The 23,317-nt window shown below is 42.7% G+C and overlaps 1 protein-coding gene across 1 annotated transcript in view; it reads left to right on the plus strand.

The window, feature by feature from the left end:
* LOC129841104 (copine-9-like) overlaps nt 1–23,317 on the plus strand; it is a 215,800-nt gene that overhangs the window by 17,363 nt on the left and 175,120 nt on the right. Inside the window, exon 2 of the mRNA XM_055909215.1 lies at nt 2,020–2,060. Within this exon, the coding sequence (XP_055765190.1) occupies nt 2,020–2,060 (41 nt within the window). The remainder of the gene's footprint in view (nt 1–2,019; nt 2,061–23,317) is intronic.

Genomic DNA, 23,317 nt, shown 5'->3' on the forward strand with positions numbered 1-23,317 from the left:
CATTGACTACAGTTCAGCATTCAACACTATTGTTCCCTCCAAGCTCGACACCAAGCTCAGAGTCCTGGGTCTGGACACCACTCTCTGCAACTGGATCCTGGACTTCCTATTGGGGAGACCACAAAAGCTTGAGTATTGGCAACAACACCTCCTCCACACTGACTCTTAACACAGGGAACCCCAGGGGTGTGTCCTCAGCCCTCTGCTGTACTCCTTGTTCAATCACGACTGCGTGGCTTTGCACGACACCAACTCCATCATCAGGTTTGCTGACAACACCACAGTTCTAGGCCTGATAGCCAACAACGACAAATCAGCCTATAAGGAGGATGTAAGTGAACTGGTGTTGTGGTGCCAGGGCAACAACCTCTCCCTCAATGTCAGCAAAACAAAGGAGTGGATTGTTGTCTTCAGGAAGCAGAGGAGGGAAAATGACCCGATCCACATCAACAGGACTGCATTAGAGAGAGTCAGCAGTTTTAAGTTCCTCGGCGTCCACATCACTGAGAACTTGAAATGAACCAACACCACCACTCTTGTCGAGGGCACAACAACGTCTCTACTTCCTAAGACGGCTGAAGAATTTCGGTATGCTACCCTGGGTCCTCTCCAAATACTACCGCTGCACCATTGAGAGCGTCCTGACCGGTTGCATCGCAGCCTGGTACGGGAATTGCTCCGTCCACGACCACAAGGCCCCCCAGCGGGTGGTGAAGACGACCCAGTACATCACTGGGACCGTGCTTCCACCCATCCAGGACATCAACTTGAAACGATTCTTGAGAAAGGCCCACAGCATCTTCAAGGACCACACACAGCCATGAGCTGTTCACTCCCTAACCGTAGGGCCTACGATATCGGAAGATGAGGTCTGATACCAACAGGCTCAGAAACCGCTTCTATCTACAAGCCATCAGTCTGCTGAACACTTGAACTGGACAGACCACCTGCTCTGATTCGCCGCACCTTAGCACACATGCACTCACTCATGCACACAGACACACACATATACATTCATGCTACACACACATCTCAACAGCTGCCACCAGACTCTTCTTATGATTGCTAAATACTGCACAATTTAAACACTTGCCCTGCAATCCCCTCTTCCCCCAAACATGTTTAAATATTGGACTATAAATGGTGCCTTCCAGTATTATACGTATGCTAAAATATTTATTATAAACTGGGTGGTTCGAGCCCTGAGTGCCGATTGGCTGAAAGCCGTGGTAAACCACGGGCATGACAAAAACATTCATTTTTACTGAATTACGTTTGTAACCAGTTTATAATAGCAATAAGGCAACTCGGGGGTTTGTGGTATATGGCCAATATACCACGGCTAAGGGCTGTAACCATGCACTTTGCGTTGCGTCGTGCGTAAGAACTGCCCTCTTCCGTGGTATATTGGCCATATATCCACATCCCCTTGGGCCTTATGGCTTAATTATATTCTATTGAGCAATTTACTTTTGTATTCTTTTATTATACAATGTTGTTGCATTATCGAGAAGGAACCTGCAAGTAAGGATTTCATTCAATGGTGTATACCATGTGTATCCCGTACATATGATTATACCAAAGAAAAGCAGAGCAAATCCCCCAATACCTGTTCCTTCATTTGCCAGCAGCTACCAGCTACACCTCACCAGCCTGAGACATGCATACACACAGCTTCCTCTGAGTCTAAAGCCCCTGGAGGATCCCACCCCTAGAGAGGTGTTATATCCCCCCTTCCCTTCTCTGTCATCCTGGTCTTCAGTTTAAAATGGCAGCACTCTCTATACAGGCAGTTACAGGTCTCACACAGGAGTGGGAGATTCAATTGTGGTTATTTAATTTAACAAACAACTTAATTTAAGTAAGGTCTATGTCTGCTATTCATTGTGTTATCCATGTACTGTATGATGATAGGCAAGACAGCACAAACACATCTGGCACTCAGGCTAGCATGACGCTCAGTTTGTTATCTTGTTTTGTGTCATTTCTAACTTCCCACCGTCTCTTTCATTCAAACAGGAACCTGCTGAATATGGACACCTTCTCCAAATCAGACCCTGGTATGTGTTGCATGTTCTACAAGGATTGCAAAGCCTTTCTTCTAAACACTTACAAATTATTATGATAAGCTTATAACCAGGGTTGGGGTCAATTCCATTTCAATGAAAAATGTTAAGTCAAAATGTATATCAAATTCCACATTTTCCTCATTGAAAAGCATTAAAGATCATTTGAATTTCAGTATACTTCCTGAATTGACTGGTATTGAAATGGAATTGTCCCCAACCCTGCTGATAACATAATGCCATTCCATCATCTGCATAGCATGTATACCATATAGATGACATTCTACTGTTCCAATTCTAATTCTCAAAGTAGAACAATTGAACAGATTCCATAGTACCCCAAATACCAAGATACAGGCATGTCCAGAAATAGGGCTTCACCTGTGCAGATCACATGCCCCTTTTGTCCTTCCAATCTCCAAAATACATATACAGTACCAGTCAAAAGTTTGGACACACCTACTCATTCAAGGGTTTTTCTTTATTTTTTACTTTTTTCTACATTGTATAATAATAGTGAAGACATCAAAACTATGAAATAACACATATGGAATCATGCAGAAACCCAAAAAAGTGTTAAACAAATCAAAATATGTTATATTTGAGATTCTTCAAAGTAGCCTTGATGACAGCTTTGCACACTCTTAGCATTCTATCAACCATTTCAATTTTATATATTTTTATTTCTTTCACCTTTATTTAACCAGGTAGGACAGCTGAGAACAAGGTCTCATTTACAACTGCGACCTGGCCACGATAAAGCAAAGCAGTGCGACACAAACAACAACAGTTACACATGGAATAAACAAACATACAGTCAATAACACAAAATAAAGAAATCTATATACAGTGTGTCCAAATGAGGTAAGACTAGGGAGGTAAGGCAATAAATAGGCCTGTCTATACTCAGTCTATGCTCAGGTCTATACTGAAAAAAATATAAACACAACATGCAACAATTTCAAAGATTTTACTGAGTTACAGTTCATATAAGGAAATCAGTCAATTGAAATACATTCATTAGGCTTACACATGACCGGGAATACAGATATGCATCTGTTGGTCACAGAACCAGTCAATATCTGGTGTGACCACCATTTGGCTCATGCAGCGCAACACATCTCCTTTGCATAGAGTTGATCAGGCTGTTGATTGTAGCCTGTGGAATGTTGTCCTCCTCCTCTTCAATGGCTGTGCGAAGTTGCTGGATATTAGCTGCCTACTGGCTAATGTCTAAAGATAAGCAGCTGTAACATTGCACTGCCTTCAGTATAATGGGATGAAGATGTAACATTGTGAATTTATTACGATATTTTTGAGGAAGAACAGGGCTACTGTGCTGGCAGTGATGGCGTGGTGCAGACAGAATATGCTTTCCATCCGATTCCGCAACCTCTGCTACAAGTAGCCGTATGATTTTGAAGTGACATGCTTATCTTGCGTTTTGAAAATGCATCACCTTTTATGGCTGTAATGATAGGCTACATTTGCACAGTAAATGTGTGCGCATGTTCACGTATGCATACATGCATGTGCGTGCACGGGGGGGTTGCACGTTTTGTACCACTCCTTTTTCTAGGGGTCATGGGTCAAAAAGTTTGCAAACCACTGGGATACATGATAGTGGCAACAAATGGAGTTGGTTTGGATATAGTAATGGTAGGCTACTGTATTTCTTGCGATCTTCTATTTTAACTGGAATTGTGTTGTCCATTGTTAATATTGTAAGTGCAGCATTTGGCTAGCACCATACCACCCTGCATCCCACTGCTGGCTTGCTTCGGAAGCAGGGTTGGTCCTGGTCGGTCCCTAGACGGGAGACCAGATGCCGCTGGAAGTGGTGTTGGAGGGCTAGTAGGAGGCACTCTTTCCTCTGGTCTAAAGAAATATCCCCATGCCCCAGGGCTGTGATTGGGGACGTTTCCCTATGTAGGGTGCTGTCTTTCGGGTGGGATGTTAAACGGGTGTGCTCTGATTGAATCCCTGAGCTGACAAGGTAAAAATCTGTCATTCTGAACAAGGCAGTTAACCTACTGTTCCTAGGCCGTCATTGTAAATAAGAATTTGTTCTTAACTGGCTTGCCTAGTTAAATAAATGTTAAATAAAAAATAAATGTAAAAAAAATATCCCATGGCACATTGTAAGAGTTTACATTTTTTTTTATTTCACCTTTATTTAACCAGGTAGGCCAGTTGAGAACAAGTTCTCATTTACAACTGCCAAGAAAAGCAAAGCAGTGCGACAAAAACAACAACACAGAGTTACACATAAACAAACGTGCAATCAATAACACAATATAAAAAATATACTGTATGTACACTGTGTGCAAATGTAGAAGAGTAGGGAGGTAAAGGCAATAAATAGGCCAGGCCATAGAGGCGAAATAATTACAATTTAGCATTAACACTGGAGTGATAGATGTGCAGATGATGATGTGCAAGTAGAGATACTGAGTTGCAAAAGAGCAAGAAGATAAATAACAATATGGGGATGAGGTAGTTGGGTGTGCTATTTACAGATTGGCTGTGTACAGGTACAGTGATTGTTAAGCTGCTCTGACAGCTAATGCTTAAAGTTAGAGAGGGAGATATAAGTCTCCAGCTTCAGTGATTTTTGCAATTCGTTCCGGTCATTGGCAGCAGAGAACTGGAAGGAAAGGCGGCCAAAGGGTGAATTGGCTTTGGGGATGACCAGTGAAATATACCTGATGGAGCACGTGCTACGGGTGGGTGTTGCTATGGTGACCAGTGAGCTGAGATAAGGTGGGGCTTTACCTAGCAAAGACTTATAGATGATCTGGAGCCAGTGGGTTTGGTGACGAATCTGTAGCGAGGGCCAGCCAACGAGAGCGTACAGGTCGCAGTGCTGGGTAGTATATGGGGCTTTGGTGACATAATGGATAGCACTGTGATAGACTACATCCAGTTTGCTGAGTAGAGTGTTGAAGGCTATTTTGTAAATGACATCACCGAAGTCAAGGATCGGTAGGATGGTCAGTTTTACATGAGTGAAGGAGGCTTTTTTGCGAAATAGGAAGCCGATTCTAGATTTAATTTTGGATTGGAGATTCTTTAATAAAAATATATATATTTATTATTTTCCAATAAAAATAAAATAAAAAGACAGCAATACAAACAATGACATTCATTGTACTGTTGAATGGGATGGACAATTTAGAGGACAAAACAAAAGTTAACTCACACATACACAAAATAAAACAAAATCCTATTAGGTGGTACATGTATAAGAAGACAGCATATAGTCATTACAAGCGGTGTAGTTAAGCCAAAAATAAATATTGAGTGGAGTACAGCACAGAGTAGCAGCAGATCGTCAGCCCAGTTATGAAGCGGGACTAGATCATTTATCCAGTATCGGCTGCCATATTTTGTAAAACACTGGACTTCTATTGGAGGTGTTGTATCGAATCTTTTCCATATGTATTACATTCCCTAAATCCCGTAACCACCTTTCAAAGGTAGGTACAGTCTCCAATTTCCAAAATTGCAATATGAGCCTTTCTGCTCGTACAAAGAGAGACAGCTTTCCCTTCCTGGTTATTCCCATCAACTGTACCAAACAGAGCGATCAATGGGTCTGGGACTAGAACTCTATCAAAGGCCTTAGATAAGTAATCAAAAATGAGAGCCCAGTAAGCATGTAACTTAGGGCATGTCCAGAATAAGTGGGTCAACGCCCCCTCATCCTGCTTGCACCTCTCACATAGTGGTGAGGTGTCCGGGAATATTTTATGCAGTTTTACTTTTGAGTAGTGTAACCTGTGTATCACCTTAAACTGTACAAGGTTGTGTCTGGCATTCACTGAACTGTGGTTTATATTCCTGAGAGCTTCTACCCAGTCCTCATTTGAGATTTCTGAACCAAGTTCTTGTTCCCAAGCCCCTTTAATGGTGTCTGTGGATACCTCTATGTGGGCCTATAGCACATCATACAGCCTAGAGACCGACCCTTTTGAATGGGGTTTGACAAGGATCAAGCTATCTAATGTAGGACTATTTGGCTTCATGCCATACTGTGGGATATGTGTCCTTAAGAAATTCCTGATTTGGAGGTGTCTGAAAAAATATGTTGTTGGCATGTTGAACTTTGCCTGTAATTGTTGAAATGAAGCTAACTGACCATTTATGTATAGATTCCCAATTGTTGTGAGCCCCTTCTCCCTCCACTGTGAAAACATCACATCATCCAATGCAGGGTGGAAAGCATGATTCAGGCAAATTGGGCTGTCTATGTAGACAGTGGGTATATTAAGAAAATACCTAATCTGTTTCCAGAATACCTAATCTGATCCTAAACGTATGACAAATGACTGGATTAGAGTCATAAGTGTCTTTTTTCACATATGATGGGCTATTAACAAGTGCAGGGAGTGAGGAACGTTGACAGGAGGCCTGCTCGATCAAAAGCCATGAAGGCATATCCTTCTGTCTCATCGCAGGTAAACTTTCCCTCCAGAAAGACACAATGTTCAGATTAGCAGCCCAATAATACAGTTTGAAGTGAGGAAGGCCAAAGCCCCTCTCTATCTTGTACTTGCATAAATGCTTCTTTGAAATTCTGGCTGCCTTGTTATCCCATAGAAATGGAGCTACTATTGAATCCAGTTTCTTAAAATAGCTTTGTGGTATGAAATTGGGTAGACATTGGAAGAGGTAAAGAAACATGGGTAGGACAACCATTTTAATGCCGTTTATACGACCAACCAGGAAAATAGGCAGAGTTTTCCAAAAATCTATATTTTGTTTAAGCTGATATATTTTCATGTCCCAATTCGCTTTCAATAGCTGATCAAGGTCTCTTGTCACTACAATGACAAGGCTCGTGAACTTGTCCCTCACTGTTCTAAACGGGGTAGATTACAGAAATTGCATATCCACAGGCCGTGATATTGGCATCAGCTCACTTTTTTGCCAGTTTATCTTGTAGGCAGAGAAGGAGCCAAATGTGTTTATCAAGTTAAGTAAGGGTGGAATAGAAGTTTTAGGCTTGGACAAAAACAAAAGAACATCGTCTGCTTATAGGGAAATTTTGTGCTGTGTGTCTTTTATTTTAACAGAAGCTATATCGACACATGCCCGAATGCGAGTAGCAAGGGGTTCCATGGCTATAGCGAAGAGAGCAGGCGAAATAGGGCACCCCTGTCGGCACCCCTTGAACAGGCGGAATGACTGCGACATTTCCAGATTGGTTACCACGGACGCCATTGGGTGTGCATAAATAATTCTTATCCAATTAATAAATTCCTTTCCAAACCCGAAATACTCCAGAACCGACATCATATACTTCCACTCAATCTGATCAAACGCCTTCTCTGCATCAAGAGCTATTACCACTGCCTCAACCTTATGATCATGATACATTACGTTGAAAAGGCGTCTCAAATTGTAGTATATATGTCGGCCCGGGATAAAACCGGTCTGATCAGGGTGTATGATGTCAGAAATATATTTTTTCAATCGGTTTGCCAATATCTTTGTCAACACCTTGTTTTCTATGGGGAGTAACGACACGGGGCGATACGACGTCATCTCCATGGAATCTCGATCTTTTTTCAAGATCAGTGCTATTGTAGCCTCATACAGTGTTTGCGGGAGTTTGGCATTTTCTTTGGAGTGTTTAAACATTCGCAACATAAGTGGAGATAGACTGGCGCAGTACTTCTTATAGAATTCTATTACATATCCATCGGGCCCAGGGGCCTTGCTGTTTGGAAATTGTGCTATCGCTGTGTTAATTTCCTCTAAGGTTATCCCTACATCGAGTGCAGCAGCTGCCCTCCTGTCTAGTTTAGGAAGTTCACATTCAGCGAGAAAGTGTTCCATAGTTTGTGGATCAGTAGCATCGCATTTTGATTGGTATAGCTCTGAGTAAAACTGCGCAAAGCATTTATTAATATCCTGCGGATCTGTTACTATTTTAACCTTCTTGTCTTTTATTTTGTGAATAGCTCTAGATGCCTGTACATGCCTTAGCTGTCTTGCTAATAATTTATGTGGTTTGTCCCCCAGTTCAAAATAACTTTGTTGTGTTCTAGCAAATAAAGAGCCCACCCGTTTCGAAAGGATGGTATTGTATTCATATTTTAACTTTGTGATCTTCTCAAGGACTGTATATGAGGAATTTGTCCTAAAAACGTTCTCCTGTTCCCCTAACTCTCTCTCAATTTCTCTCAGCCTAGTATTGGCACGTTTCTTCCTCTCTGATGTATAAGAAATAATGTAACCTCTAATCACAGCCTTTAGAGATTCCCAAAGGGTGGAGTCATCAACATCCCCCGTGTCGTTAGTCCCGAGGAAAAAGGCAATCTGCTCCTTCAAATACTGACAAAAAGCCTCATCTTTCAACAGGTATGCGTCTAAGCGCCACGGTCGCCGACCTGTCGACATATTGTCGAGTTTCAGCACCATGGACAGAGGAGAGTGGTCCGTAATTAGAATGGGGTGATAGGTAACCGACTCATCTGCTGAAATTAGTTTGGAGTCCAACAAAAAATAGTCAATTCTGGAATATGATTTATGAACTGATGAAAAGAAAGAATAATCCCTGTCTGTTGGGTGCGTCAGTCTCCAAATATCGACAATGTTCAGGTTTGTCATCAATGTATTTAGACAGACACTGGAATTTGATTGTTGAAGTGACCTTGATAGCTGTTTATCTAAAAGAGGATTTAACGTACAGTTAAAGTCACCTCCAACAATAACACCTGTATCCGAGATATTTGGTATGGCCTTAAATACCCTTTGAAAAAATGATGGATCATCGAAATTGGGTCCATATAAATTGACCAAGGTTATTGGTTTTGAATTCAGTGTACCAGCCACAATAATATACCGACCATTAGGATCTGAAATCGAGGTTGAGTAAACAAAAGGAATGTTTTTCCTTATCAGGATTGCTACCCCTCTCGCTTTTGCATCAAAGTTAGACTGGTATATCTGACCGATCCAGCCGACTCGTAGCTTGGCCTGCGCGGAGCGTTTAATATGCGTTTCTTGAAGAAGCACGATGTCAGCACCCAGTGATTTAAGATGAGAAAAAACCTTAGCTCGTTTCACGACATGCCCTAAGCCATTACAGTTCCAGCTGACTATCTTTATTCCACCTGGTCTGCTCTGTCACTATGTGGCATTTCTTATTTTAGAGCATTTTGCTGCTGTCATACAAAACTCAGAAGAAAAACGTCCCGCCGTGCGGGATCTTGTCATGCCACCTGTATTAATAAAAGTGAACATAAAACACAGACCCCATCCCCCCTCCCGTCCCTTTACTGAGTGACTTCCCCAAACGAAGCACTCCTTGGCTAACACACAAACCTTAGGGTGTCTAGACATACAGCTTGAACTAACTCGTCGTCTATAGATGCTCCGCATATAAACTAACATTACATAACACTTAACTTAACTCTCACATTAGGGGGTGAGTGGCACTAAAACATGACATGCCAAACAATGCTATATTAGCCACAACATCTCACCTATCATATAAGTCCCAATTTCTGATCTTCTGATCGAAAAGACATAGGCCGGAAATTCAATTCAAACACATTCCTGGCCTGTATTTGGCCATTTAGCCGGCTGACACAGCCATTCTGTATCCTCAGCCGGGAAGCTTGCTTGTCAAGAACAGATCGGCCTCTTTTGGGTTGTCAAACGTACGTGTTGATCCCTCGACTGTCACCTTAAACCGGGCTGGGAAGAGGAATCCATATCGGATGTTGGCCGCCCTGCATTTGTTGCGTACCTCATCACACTCTTTCCGTTGGTTCCTCACCTCCAAGGTAAGATCTGGGTAGAAAAACACCCTGGCTCCGTTGTAGTTAAGGGGGAACTTTTGACTAGCCAGCTTGAGGATGAGATCCCTGGTCTGGGGATAGTGCAGCCTTACAATGAATGGCCTTGGTGGCCCGCCCTTGGCCGGCTTCGTTGCCTGAGATCTGTGTGCGCGGTCGATCAGGATGGCCGTTTTGAAGTGTTCACTCCCCAGCAATGCCAGTATCAGCTCCGAGACAAATTCAGTGGGTTTCCCTTTCTCAGTGTCCTCCTGGATCCCACATATTCGGATGTTCTGGCGTCTTGAATCCGACTCGAGCATTTACAGTCGGGCCTTCAGGGTTTTGTTGTCATTTTTGAACGTTGCGCACTGTTTCTCTATGTCCTGTAGCCTGGCCTCGTGATCGACTGTCGTCTGCTCAACCTCGTGCACCCTTCCCTTAGTTGCCTTCACAGTTTCAGCCAAAGTCCCAATACTCTTTGAGATATCAGCCAACCTTGTGTCCACGTTCTTGCTTAGTGAGTTTATGGCAGCCAGTATGTCACTTTGAGTAGGATCTGTGGGGAACTCTTGGAAGCTAGCCTCTTCAGCTAGCTCCTCATGGGTCGGCGACGTTGAAATTGGTTCGTTGTCTATCTCATTCCAATTATCTTGTTTAGCGCCCCCTTTTTTGGTGCCTTTTCCCTTTGTCATATTTGTTTGAAGTTATAAATTGTGAGAGGTTAAGATAAATACTAATTTGTTTCAAAATAGAGCGGAGCTCTAGCAAAGCACATCTACTCCATAGCACGCTCTCTAGCGCCCCCCGGATTGGAGATGCTTAATGTGAGTCTGGAAGGAGAGTTTACAGTCTAACTAGACACCTAGGTATTTGTAGTTGTCCACATATTCTAAGTCAGAACTGTCCAGAGTAGTGATGCTAGTCGGGCAGGCGGGTGCGGGCAGCAATCGGTTGAAGAGCATGCATTTAGTTTTACTAGCATTTAAAAACCATTTGGAGGCCACGGAAGGAGTGTTGTATGGCATTGAAGCTCGTTTGGAGGTTTGTTAACACAGTGTCCAAAGAAGGGCCAGATGTATACAGAATGGTGTCATCTGCGTAGAGGTGTATCAGAGAATCACCAGCAGCAAGAGCAACATCATTGATATATCGAGAGAAAAGAGTGGGCCCAAGAATTGAAGCCTGTGGCAACCCCATATAGACTGCCAGAGGTCCGGACAACAGGCCCTCCGATTTGACACACTGAACTTTATCTGAGAAGTAGTTGGTGAACCAGGCGAGGCAGTCATTTGAGAAACCAAGGCTATTGAGTCTGCCGATAAGAATGTGGTGATTGACAGAGTCGAAAGCCTTGGCCAGGTCGATGAATACGGCTGCGCAGTACTGTCTTTTATTGATGGTGGTTATGATATCGTTTAGGACCTTGAGCGTGGCTGAGGTGTACCCATGACCAGCTCGGAATCCAGATTCCATAGTGGAGAAGGTACGGTGGAATTCGAAATGGTCAGTGATCTGTTTGTTAACTTAGCTTTCGAAGATTTTAGAAAGGCAGGGCAGGATGGATGTAGGTCTATAAAAGTTTGGGTCTAGAGTGTGTCCCCCTTTGAAGAGGGGGATGACCGCGGCAGTTTTCCAATCTTTGGGGATCTCAGATGATACGAAATAGAGGTTGAACATACTAGTAATAGGGGTTGCAACAATTGTGGTGGATAATTTTAGAAAGAGAGGGCCCAGATTGTCTAGCCCAGTTGATTTGCAGGGATCCAGATTTTGCAGCTCTTTCAGAACATCAGCTGTCTAGATTTGGGTGAATGAGAAGTGGGGGGGGGGGGGGGGGGGGGGCTTGGACAAGTTGCTGCAGAACTGTTGGCCAGGGAAGGGGTAGGCAGGTGGAAAGCATGGTCAGCCGTAGAAAAATGCTTTTTGAAATGAGCGATTATCGTAGATTTATCGGTGTTGACAGTGATTCCTAGCCTCAGTGGGCAGCTGGGAGGAGGTGCTCTTATTCTCCATGGACTTTACAGTGTTCCAAAACTTTTTGGATTTGGTGCTATTGGATGCAAATTTCTGTTTGAAAAAGCTAGCCTAGCTTTCCTAACTGACTGTGTGTATTGGTTCCTGACTTCCCTGAATAGTTGCATATTGCGGGATCTATTCGATGCTAATGCAGAACGCCACAGGATGTTTTTGTGCTGGTCAAGGGCAGTCAAGTCTGGAGTGAACCAGGGGCTATATCTGTTCTTAGTTCTACATTTTTTGAGTGGGGCATGCTTATTTAAGATGGTGAGGAAAGCACTTTTGAAGAGCATCCAGGAATCCTCTACTGACGGAATGAATTCAATATCCTTCCAGGATACCCGGGCCAGGTCCATTAGAAAGGCCTGCTCGCTGAAGTGTTTTATGGAGCGTTTGACAGTGATGAGGGGTGGTCGTTTGACCGCGGACCCATTACGGACGCAGGCAAGCAGAGGTGTATTTAGAGGGCAAGTTGGTCAGGATGATATCTAAGAGGGTGCCCATGGTTACGGATTTAGGGTTGTACCTGGTAGGTTTCTTGATAATTTGTGTGAGACTGAGGGCATCTAGGCATCTAGATTGTAGGGCGGCCGGGGTGTTAAGCATATCACAGTTTAGGTCACCTAACAGTACGAACTCTGAAGATAGATGAGGGCAATCAATTCACATATGATGGCCAGGGCACAGCTGGGGGCTGAGGGGGGTCTATAACAAGCGGCAACAGTGAGAGACTTGTTTCTGGAAAGGTGGATTTTTAGAAGTAGAAGCTCGAATTGTTTGGGCACAGACCTGGATAGTATAACAGAACTCTGCAGGCTATCTCTGCAGTATATTGCAACTCCACCCCCTTTGGCAGTTTTATCTTGTTGGAAAATGTGGTAATTGGGGATGGAAATGTCAGGAGTTTTGGTAGCCTTCCTAAGCTAGGATTCAGACACTGCTAGGACATCCGGGTTGGCGTATTGTGCTAAAGCAGTGAATAAAACAAACTTAGGGTGGCTTCTAATGTTAACGTACATGAAACCAAGGCTTTTACGGTTACATTAGTCAACAAATTAGAGCGCCTCGGGAATGGGAGTGGTGCTGGCGGCTGCAGGGCCTGGGTTAACCTCTACATCACCAGAGGAACAGAGGAGGAGTGGGATAAGGGTACGGCTAAAGGCTATAAGAGCTGGTCGTCTAGTGCATTTAGAACAGAGAGTAAAATGAGCAGATTTCAGGGCGTGGTAGAATAGATTCAGGGCATAATGTACAGACAAGTGTATGGTAGGATGTGAGTACAATGGAGGTAAACCTAGGTAAACCTTTGGAGACACCTGTTAAGCCAGGTGAGGTCTCCGCATGTGTGGGGGGTGGAACAAAAGGGCTATCTAAGGCATATTGGGCAGGGCTGGGGGCTCTACCGTGAAATAAGACAATAACCACTAACCAAAACAGCAATAAGGTATATTGACATTAGGGAGAGGCATGTGTAGCCAAGTGATCATATGGTCCAATGAGTAGCAATAGATGAGTCAGGGAGCCGATTCAGTAGTTGCTACTACGCTAGGCAAGCTGGAGACACGGCGATTCAGACAGCTAGCGGGCCGGGGCTAGCAGATTGGCCTCCGGCGATGTTGCAACGGAAGAGCCTGTTGAAACCACCTCGGACGATTCCGTCGGCAGACCAGTCGTGATGAATCGGGGGGCTCCGTGTCGGCAGTAAAGGGTCCAGACCAATTGGCAAAATGTTTATTGTAGCCCAAGAATTGGCTGGTGGACCTCTTCGGCTGGCGGAGAGATGGGCCTAGCTCCAGGCTAGCTCAAGGCTAACTGGAGCTTGCTTTGGGACAGAGACGTTAGCCAGGAGTAGCCACTCGGATTGCAGCTAGCTAGCTGCTATGATCCGGTGTAAAGGTTCAGAGCTTGTGGTAGGAATCTGGAGATGTGGTAGAGAAAAAGCAGTCCGATATGCTCGGGGTTGATATCGCGCTGTGCAGACTGGCAGGTATTGACTGAGCTGAGGCTTGCTTGTGTCCGAGTTAATAATGGTAGCTAGCAGTGGCTAACTGACTACTAGCTAGTAGCTAGTTAGCTGGCTAGCTTCTGATGGGGGTTCCGGGTCTAAAGTATAAAAATAGCAGATCCGTACCACATTGGGTGAGGCGGGTTGCAGGAAAGTATATTCAGTCCGTAGATGGAAAGTGAGATTAAAATATATACGGGAAAAAATTAGGAAGATAACGATATTTACATGGGACAAGACGGGACAAGAAGGGACAAGACAAAACACACGTCCGACTGCTACGCCATCTTGGATTCCGAAGAGTAGAAGCTGGCTATTCCCAATCTGGCCCTCATACCATCACGGTCACCTAATCATCCCCAGTTTACAATTGGCTCATTCATCCCCCCTATTCTCCCCTGTAACTATTCCCCAGGTTGTTGCTGTAAATGAGAATGTGTTCTCAGTGAACTTACATGGTTAAATAAAACAGTTATTCCAGTTCTAAATAGTTTAGAAAAATACTTCACTCATCAGATTGTGCTTCTTTCCCCTCTTCCTTTAATAATTGCTCAAGGAGTTTGTGGCCGTGGTTGCAGGATTTTTTTTGGGGGGGTGAACTTTTTTTTAGCTTGAGCAAATGCCCCCCAAAAGGCAGTGGTGTGAAGTACTTAAGTAAAAAATACCTGAAAGTACTATTTAAGTAGTTTTTTTGGGTATCTGTACTTTACTTCACTATTTCTATTTTTGATAACTTTTTATTTTACTCCACTACATTCCTAAAGAAAATATTTTTTTATTCCATACATTTTCCCTGACATCCAAAAGTACTCATTACATTTTTCATGTTTAGCGGGACAGGAAAATGGTCTAAATCCAAATCCCATTCTCTTATCAAGAGAATGTCCTTGGTCATCCCGACTGCCTCTGATGTGGCAGACTCACGAAACACATGCTTCATTTGTAAATGATGTTTGAGTGTTGGAGCTGTAAGGTTCTGCGTCTCTTTTCTTAGTCAACCTTGTGTTCTTTTTCTTTGTGTTCTTGAACGTAGCCCTATTTCTTTGTGTTCTGGAACGTAGCCCTTTTTGTTAATTGATTTCACTTTTGTTCGTTTCTCACCTGGTCTCATCAGCTCCCTATTTAGTTCAGTTCTTTTGGTTTGCATGGTATGGTATTGTTTGTTTTTGACTGCCTACCTGTGTTTGACCATTGCCTGCCTGTGACAACGATTCCTGCCTTCTGCGAAGGCTTAATAAACATCTGCCTCGCTCTGCGCATGAATATACACCTTTTTCTCCCTGAGTATTCATTACAGGAGCGTGCCCCTGCCTATCCATAAATTTAAAAAACAAACTAGAAAATGGTGCTGTCTGGTTTGCTTAATATAAAGAACTTGAAATTATTTACACTTTTACTTTTCATACTTAAGTATATTAAAAACCAAATACTTTTAGACTTTTACTCAAAATAGGATTTTACTGGGTGACTTACTTTTACTTGAGTCATTTTCTATTAAGGTATCTTTACTTTTAATCAAGTAGGAAAATTGAGTACTTTTTCCACCACTGCCAAAAGGTATGTGCACTTCCCTGCCAACATGGAACAGAAGGAACTAAACAAAACTTTCCTAAGTGCTCATTCCAAACCGAACTTGGCCAATTAAATCACTGTCTTTCGTTGGTCTTATCTGCAGTGACCATGCACCTCTGGGTAATTACACTCAGTCTAGCCACCACGCATGATGTGGCAAGTGTTACTGTACCTTATGGCTTAAGGTTAAACTCCAACTCTTACATTGTTACCCCAGGAAATCTTAAGTCTTATTATTTACAGCCGGCAAGAACTATTGGATATAAGAGCCACGTCAACTTACCAACATTACGACCAGGAATATGACTTTCCCGAAGCGGTTCCTCTGTTTGGACCACCACCCAGGACAATGGATTGGATCCCAGTAGGCGACCCAAAACAACGGCGCTGCAGAAGGGGCAGACGGAGTGGTCTTCTGGTCAGGCTCCGTAGATGGGCACATCGCTCACCGCTCCCGAGTATACTACTCGCCAAGGTCCAGTCTTTTGACAACAAGGTAGACGGCATTCGAGCAAGGGTTGCCTTCCAGAGAGACATCAGAGATTGTAACATTCTTTGTTTCACGGAAACATGGCTCACTCGGGATATGTTATCAGAGTCGGTACAGCCACCCGGTTTCTTCACGCATCACGATCACGCCGATAGAAACAAACATCTCTTTTGTAAGAAGAAGGGCGGGGGTGAATGCCTTATGATTAACGAGTCGTGGTGTTATTATAACAACATACAGGAACTCAAGTCCTTTTGTTCACCTGACCTAGAATTCCTTACAATCAAATGCCGACCGGATTATCTACCAAGAGAATTCTCTTCGATTATAATCACAGCCATGGATATCACCCCCCCCCCCCCCCAAGCAGACACCTCGACGGCTCTGAAATAACTTAATTTGACTCTATGTAAACTGGAAACCATATATCCTGAGACTGCATTTATTGTAGCTGGGGATTTTAACAAAGCTAATCTGAAAACAATGATCCCTAAATTTGATCAGCATATCGAATGCGTGACCCTGGCTGGCAGCATTCTGGATCATTGCTACTCTAACTTCCGCGATGCATACAATGCTCTCCCTTGCCCTCCTTTTGGCAAATCTGACCACGACTCCATTTTGTTGCTCCCAGAAACTAAAACAGGAAACGCCCGTGCTCAGGTCTATCTAACGCTGGTCCGACCAATCCACGCTTCAAGATTGCTTCGATCACGTGGACTGGGATATGTTACGGATAGCCTCAGACAACAACAATGATGTATACGCTGATTCGGTGAGCGAGTTTATTAGCAAGTGCATCGGTGATGTTGTACCCACAGTGACTATTAAATCCTTCCCCAACCAGAAACTGTGGATTGATGGCAGCATTCGCGCAAAACTGAAAGCGCGAACCACTGCTTTTAATCATGGCAAGGCGACCGGAAACATGACTGAATACAAACAGTGTAGCTATTCCCTCTGCAAGGCAATCAAACAAGCTAAGCATCAGTATAGAGACAAAGTAGACGGCTCAGACATGAGACGTATGTGGCAGGGTCTACAGTCTATCACGGATTACAAAAAGAAAACCAGCCCCGTCGCGGACACCGATGTCTTGCTCCCAGACAAATTAAACAACCTCTTTGCTCGCTTTGAGGACAATACAGTGCCACTGACACGGCCCGTTACCAAAATCTGTGGGGTCTCCTTAACCTCTGCCAACGAGAGTAAAACATTTAAACGTATTAACCCTCGCAAGGCTGCAGCCCAAACGGCATCCTTAGCCGTGTCCTCAGAGCATGCGCAGACTAGCTGGCTGGTGTGTTTACGGACATATTCAATCAATCCCTATCCCAGTCTGCTGTTCCCACATGCTTCAAGAGGGCCACCATTGTTCCTGTTCCCAAGGAAGCTAAGGTAACTGAGCTAAACGACTATCGCCCCGTAGCACTCACTTCCGTCATCATGAAGTGCTTTGAAAGACTAGTCAAGGATCCTATCACCTCCACCCTACCTGACACCCTAGACCCACTCGAATTTGCTTACCGACCCAATAGGTCCACAGACGACGCAATCACACTGGACACTGCCCTAACCCATCTGGACAAGAGGAATACCTATGTAAGAATGCTGTTCAGCGATTACAGCTCAGCATTTAACACCATAGTACCCTCCAAACTCGTCATTAAGTTCGAGACCCTGCGCTGTGCAACTGGGTCCTGGACTTTCTGACGGGCCGCCCCCAGGTGGTGAGGGTAGGAAACAACATCTCCACCCCGCTGATCCTCAACACTGGGGCCCCACAAGGGTGCGTTCTCAGCCCTCTCCTGTACTCCCTGTTCACTTATGGCTGCGTGGCCATGCACGCCTCCAACTCAATTATCAAGTTTGCAGACGACACTACAGTGGTAGGCTGTAGGCCTACAGGGAGGAGGTGAGGGCCCTCGGAGTATGGTGTCAGGAAAATAACCTCACACTCAAACGTCAACAAAACAAAGGAGATGATTGTGGACTTCAGGAAACAGCAGAGGGAGCACCCCCCTATCCACATCGACGGGACAGTAGTGGAGAAGATAGAAAGTTTTAAGTTCCTCGGCGTACACATCACGGACAAACTTATGGTCCACCCACACAGACAGTTTGGTGAAGAAGGCGCAACAGCGCTGATTGACTGATTGACTTGACAACTCCTCCACTCCAAATGATCGCGATGACATGTGGTGTTAACATGTGCATGCTTAGCTCACATTCACAGACACACATGAACACACACACACATACATGACTGACGCATGTAGAGTAAACGTGTTAGGTAATGTCAGGTGCACAGGTTTCAGAGTACAGTACATGCTCCAACCAATCTCTTATCTATACTGAAAAAATATAAACGCAACATGCAACAATTTCAAAGATTTTACTGAGTTACAGTTCATATAAGGAAATCAGTCAATTGAAATACATTCATTAGGCTTACACATGACTGGGAATACAGATATGCATCTGTTGGTCACAGAACCAGTCAATATCTGGTGTGACCACCATTTGCCACATGCAGCACAACACATCTCCTTCGCATAGAGTTGATCAGGCTGTTGATTGTGGCCTGTGGAATGTTGTCATCCTCCTCTTCAATGGCTGTGTGAAGTTGCTGGATTTTGGCGGGAACTGGAACACGCTGTCGTACACGTCAATCCAGAGCATCCCAAAAATGCTCAATGGTTGACATGTCTGGTGAGTATGCAGGCCATGGAAGAACTGGGAGATTTTCAGCTTCCAGGAATTGTGTACAGATCCTCGTGACATTGGGCTGTGCATTCTCATGCTGAAACATGAGGTGATGGCGGCGGATGAATGGTCTCAGGATCTCGTCACGGTATTTCTGTGCATTCAAAGTGTCATTGATTAAAATGCAATTGTGTTCAGTGTCCGTAGTTTATGCCTGCCCATACCATAACCATGGGGCACTCTCTTCACAACGTTGACGACAGCAAACCGCTCGCCCACACGACGCCATACACGCTGTCAGCCATCTGCCCAGTACAGTTGAAACTGTGATTCATCTGTGAAGAGCACACTTGTCTCCAGCATGCCAGTAGCCATTGAAGGTGAGCATTTGCCCACTGAAATCAGTTACAAAGCCGAACTGCAGTCAGGTCAAGACCAATGTTCCCTCTAAGCTGCGTGCTTGCGTGGGCTCACAGCTCCCCGGGACTGCTATGCAGATGAAATATCAGCCTGCACAGAGAAGCACGACATTGAACTTCACTCAGTTTCTAGAGTTTTCCCCCTTAGTTAACACTATCAATGTTTCCCTTTACTGTGGGAATTGTGATCGAATCAACTCAATATTTAGTATGGCTTAGTTTGCAAAACTAAACTAACTATGCAAGAGATTTTGTTGTAGGTAGAACACATCATAGTAGGATTCTATTGCATTGGCACGCATGACTCCGTGCTCTACACAGACCTGTGCGGAATAACCAATCAGAACTGCAGTAGGTCTATATGCAAATTGACATTGCCATATATGGATCTGTGCCATTCACTCTGACTGGATTGTTTACAGCATGAGTAGTCGTGAGTAGATGCGCTTGTTTTGAGATCAAAGCGAGAGCTGCACGTAGCCACGTGTGCACATTTGTTCATATCCTTTGCTAGTTAGTGAGTTGTTAGCCCAGTTATAGATCATTTGTAGTCAGCAATGGGGGAGTGATTGCTTCCTGCAAGAGCACAAAACGTGTACATTTCTAGACATTTGACAGCGAGTCAGGTAAAGAGCTTTTTTTTTTGTCTTACTGTTGTATTTGGAGACAGTCTTGAATAAGCTGATTCTCTGTAATAATGGTATGGGAATAATAATGCATATTATTTTGTAAAGTGGTTTCTTGCATCAAACGACAACAACATTATCAGTCACCTCCTTGTCTGAAGGACAAGTGGATAAACAGAATCATGTCAAGCCCTGCACGTTCTTTTTTCAAAAGTCTCAAGGAATGTAAGCATACATTGAACAACACACATTGGCTGCTACTGTAGGCCGAATGACAGAACAGCTATTTCCATGTTAAAATGTTATGGGATACATTTTCTCTTGTTTTTGATGGTGGGCCACTCCTCGTAGGCCTCCATTATGATCAAATAGCCACAATAGCCTACTTAAAAAATATTTTTTACCTTCCTGTATTATTCCCCAAACCCTACCACCGCTCCCCCAATTGGAGTAAACTAATAAACAGTAACACTTAGGCTTCTACTTCCAGCTTATACATACTATACACATTTTACAGACACAATCTATTTTACAACAGTTATATTTTGTTTGATTTTTTGTCCTGGCCTTCCTCTATTTCTGATGTCCATCCAGTTTGATTTCTATTTGTCATATATTTTTAACTGTGCTATTTCACAAACGTTTTGAACCTATATACATTTTACAGACCTGATATGTTTTACATTTGTTGTCTTGTTGTTATTAGTCCCACCCTTCAGGTCCATTCAACCCCTCCTATCTATCTCTTAACACCATCCATACTGGATTTCTATTTGCCATATATTTTTCAACTGTGCTGTGATGCTTCACAAAAGTACTGAACCTTTCTATTCTCATAGTTTTTACATATTGTAAATTAAAGATAACATTTTTTGCTAAAATAATTATTATATTATTGATCGATTGACTATGACTTTTTAAGTCACCCAGTACTAGCTGCAGTGTTAGCTCTAGGTTAATGTTGCAATTCTTCAGCCATTCCTGGACCTGTGACCTAAAAGGAGCTACATATGGACAGTACCAAAATAGATTATCTAGGAAGATTGTATCCCCCATATATATAACATTATATTGGTTACAAGAATTTTGTATAGTAGTTTAAAAGGAAAAATTCTAAGTTTTGAATCCAGCATTGTTTTGCGTGTCAATTCATAAACCATGTGCCATGGAATCGGTACATCGAAAATCTCTTCCCAAATATTTTGCAATTCATATGGCACAGTTGTCAATTTATTTGGTCCTTAAATGAAACTGGTATATATTTTTATTGATCACAATTTTCTTTAACCAATGTTGGTCTTTAATGCAGGGCCAACAGACAAGTTCCTTACTTTCTCCCCCTTCCGCTTGCCTCTTCCATTTTTGTGGTAATGTTGCAATTAGTTGGTTGTAATTTTGGGTAGAGCAGACATTTCCATATGTCTCTGTTAGCTGCATGTGTGACAACTCCACCAGTCCTATTTATGATATAATTTACAAAGATTATACTTTTTTTTTTTTTTTTTTTTTTTTATGTTATCGATTTTTATTTTATTTTATCAAGTTTAATCACAATATTTGTTGTATTATTTGTTCTGTCTTTTCAGGTGGATTAAACTGAAATTGCAACCAACTTTCTATGGCTTGTTTAAAAAATAACAATATTTTGGAGATGATTTCATTTTCAAATAACCAAAAGTGAGCGGTAGTAATCTGAATAAAGGGAACAAGGCCATTCTTGAACATGAAGACATTTTCATGTTGAGAGGTCTAATGCTAATATTAAAGCATTAGTGAGAGGTCTAATGCTTTAATATTTAATCATTTCTGCCCTTCAAATTCATATTCATTATATAAATAGGCCCTTTTTAATTTTGTCTGGCTTGCCATTCCAAGTAAAATTGAATATTCTTTCCTCATATAATTTAGAAAGCAGGTCGCTAGGTCACAAAACCATAAGCAAATAGATAAACTGTGATATGACTAAAGAGTTAATTGGGGTGATTTTTCCACAGATAGACAGGTATTTTCCTTTTCATGGTAGCAAGATTTTAGCTGTTTTTGCTAACTTTCTATTAAAATGTATTGGCGTGTGATCATTTCTTTCGTTCGGGATATGTATACCTAGTATGTCCACATCCCCGTCAGACCATTTTATTGGTAAACTACACGGTAATGCATTTTTCTTGTGATCTAATATGTAATACAGTACACTTATCATAATTTGGTTTTAATCCAGAGAGGTTAGAAAAAGTATCTAGATCCTCTAAGGCTTTGGAGGGATTCTAATTGTGGATTTGAAAGAACAGGAATCATCAGCGTACAATGACACCTTTGTTTTTAAGCCATGGATTTCTAATCCCTTAATATCATTGTTGGATCTCATTTTAACACCTAATATTTCAATGGCAATAATAAATAGATATGGACAACCATGTTTTACTCCTCTTGATAGTTTAAAACTTTCTGAGATGTAGCCATTATTTACTCTTTCACACCTAGGGTTACTATACATAATTTTAACCCAATTTGTAAGAGATTCTCCAAAATTGAAATATTCCAGGCATTTATATATAAACTCCAGTCATACTTTATCAAAAGCCTTTTCAAAGTAGTCTATGAAAACCAGGCCTGGTTTCCCAGATATTTCAGTGTTCTATTGTTTCCAGTACTTGTCTTATATTATCTCCAATGTATCATCCATGTAAAAAACCTGTCTGATTAGGATGAATAATATCTGACTTAACCTGTTTAATTCTATGCGCTAAGCATTTAGCTAGAATTTTTACATCACTGAAGTGTAAGAGGCCTCCAATTTTTTTAATTGACTGGATCTACTTGACCACTGTCTGAAAGTGTAACTTAAAGTGGGTACAGCCTCAGTGTTCACAGTAAACGCGCTCTGGAAGTTGTACAGAATTTTCACAACGTTCAAGTTCGCGCTCAGCAGACCCGAAATTTGCTCAGCACCTCATTTTTTTGGAGGGAATATTGGTCAAGACCCTGGTGAGTTTAATAAGCACGCAGATGAGCTTCCCTGAGATGGTTTCTGACAGTTAGTGCAGAAATTCTTCGGTTGTGCAAACCCACAGTTTCATCGGCTGTCCAGGTGGCTGGTCTCAGACGATCCCACACGTGAAGAAGCCTGATTTGGAGGTCCTGGGCTGGCATGGTTACACGTGGTCTGTGGTTGTGAGGCTGTTTGGAAGTACTTCCAAATTCTCTAAAACAACGTTGGAGGTCGCTTATGGTAGAGAAATGAACATTCAATTCTCTGGCAACAGCTCTGGTGTACATTCCTACAGTCAGGCATAAATTGCACGCTCTGTGACATCCGTGACATTGTGTTTGTGTGACAAAACTGCACATTTTAAAGTGGCCTTTTTCCTTTTATTGTCTCCAGCACAAGGTGCACCTGTGTAATGATCATGCTGTTTAATCAGCTTCTTAATATGCCACATCTGTCAAGTGGATGGATTATCACCTTGCAAAGGAGAAATGCTCACTAACAGCGATACAAAAATTGTTGTGCCTAAGATTTCCAATAATTTCATTTTTTTATGTTGAAAACTTTTGGAACATTTCTGGGATCTTTTATTTCAGTCATGTGATATCAGCTCATGAAACATGGGACCAACACATTTT

This window comes from Salvelinus fontinalis, chromosome 3 (genome assembly GCF_029448725.1).
Source record: "Salvelinus fontinalis isolate EN_2023a chromosome 3, ASM2944872v1, whole genome shotgun sequence".
Classification (NCBI taxonomy): domain Eukaryota; kingdom Metazoa; phylum Chordata; class Actinopteri; order Salmoniformes; family Salmonidae; genus Salvelinus; species Salvelinus fontinalis.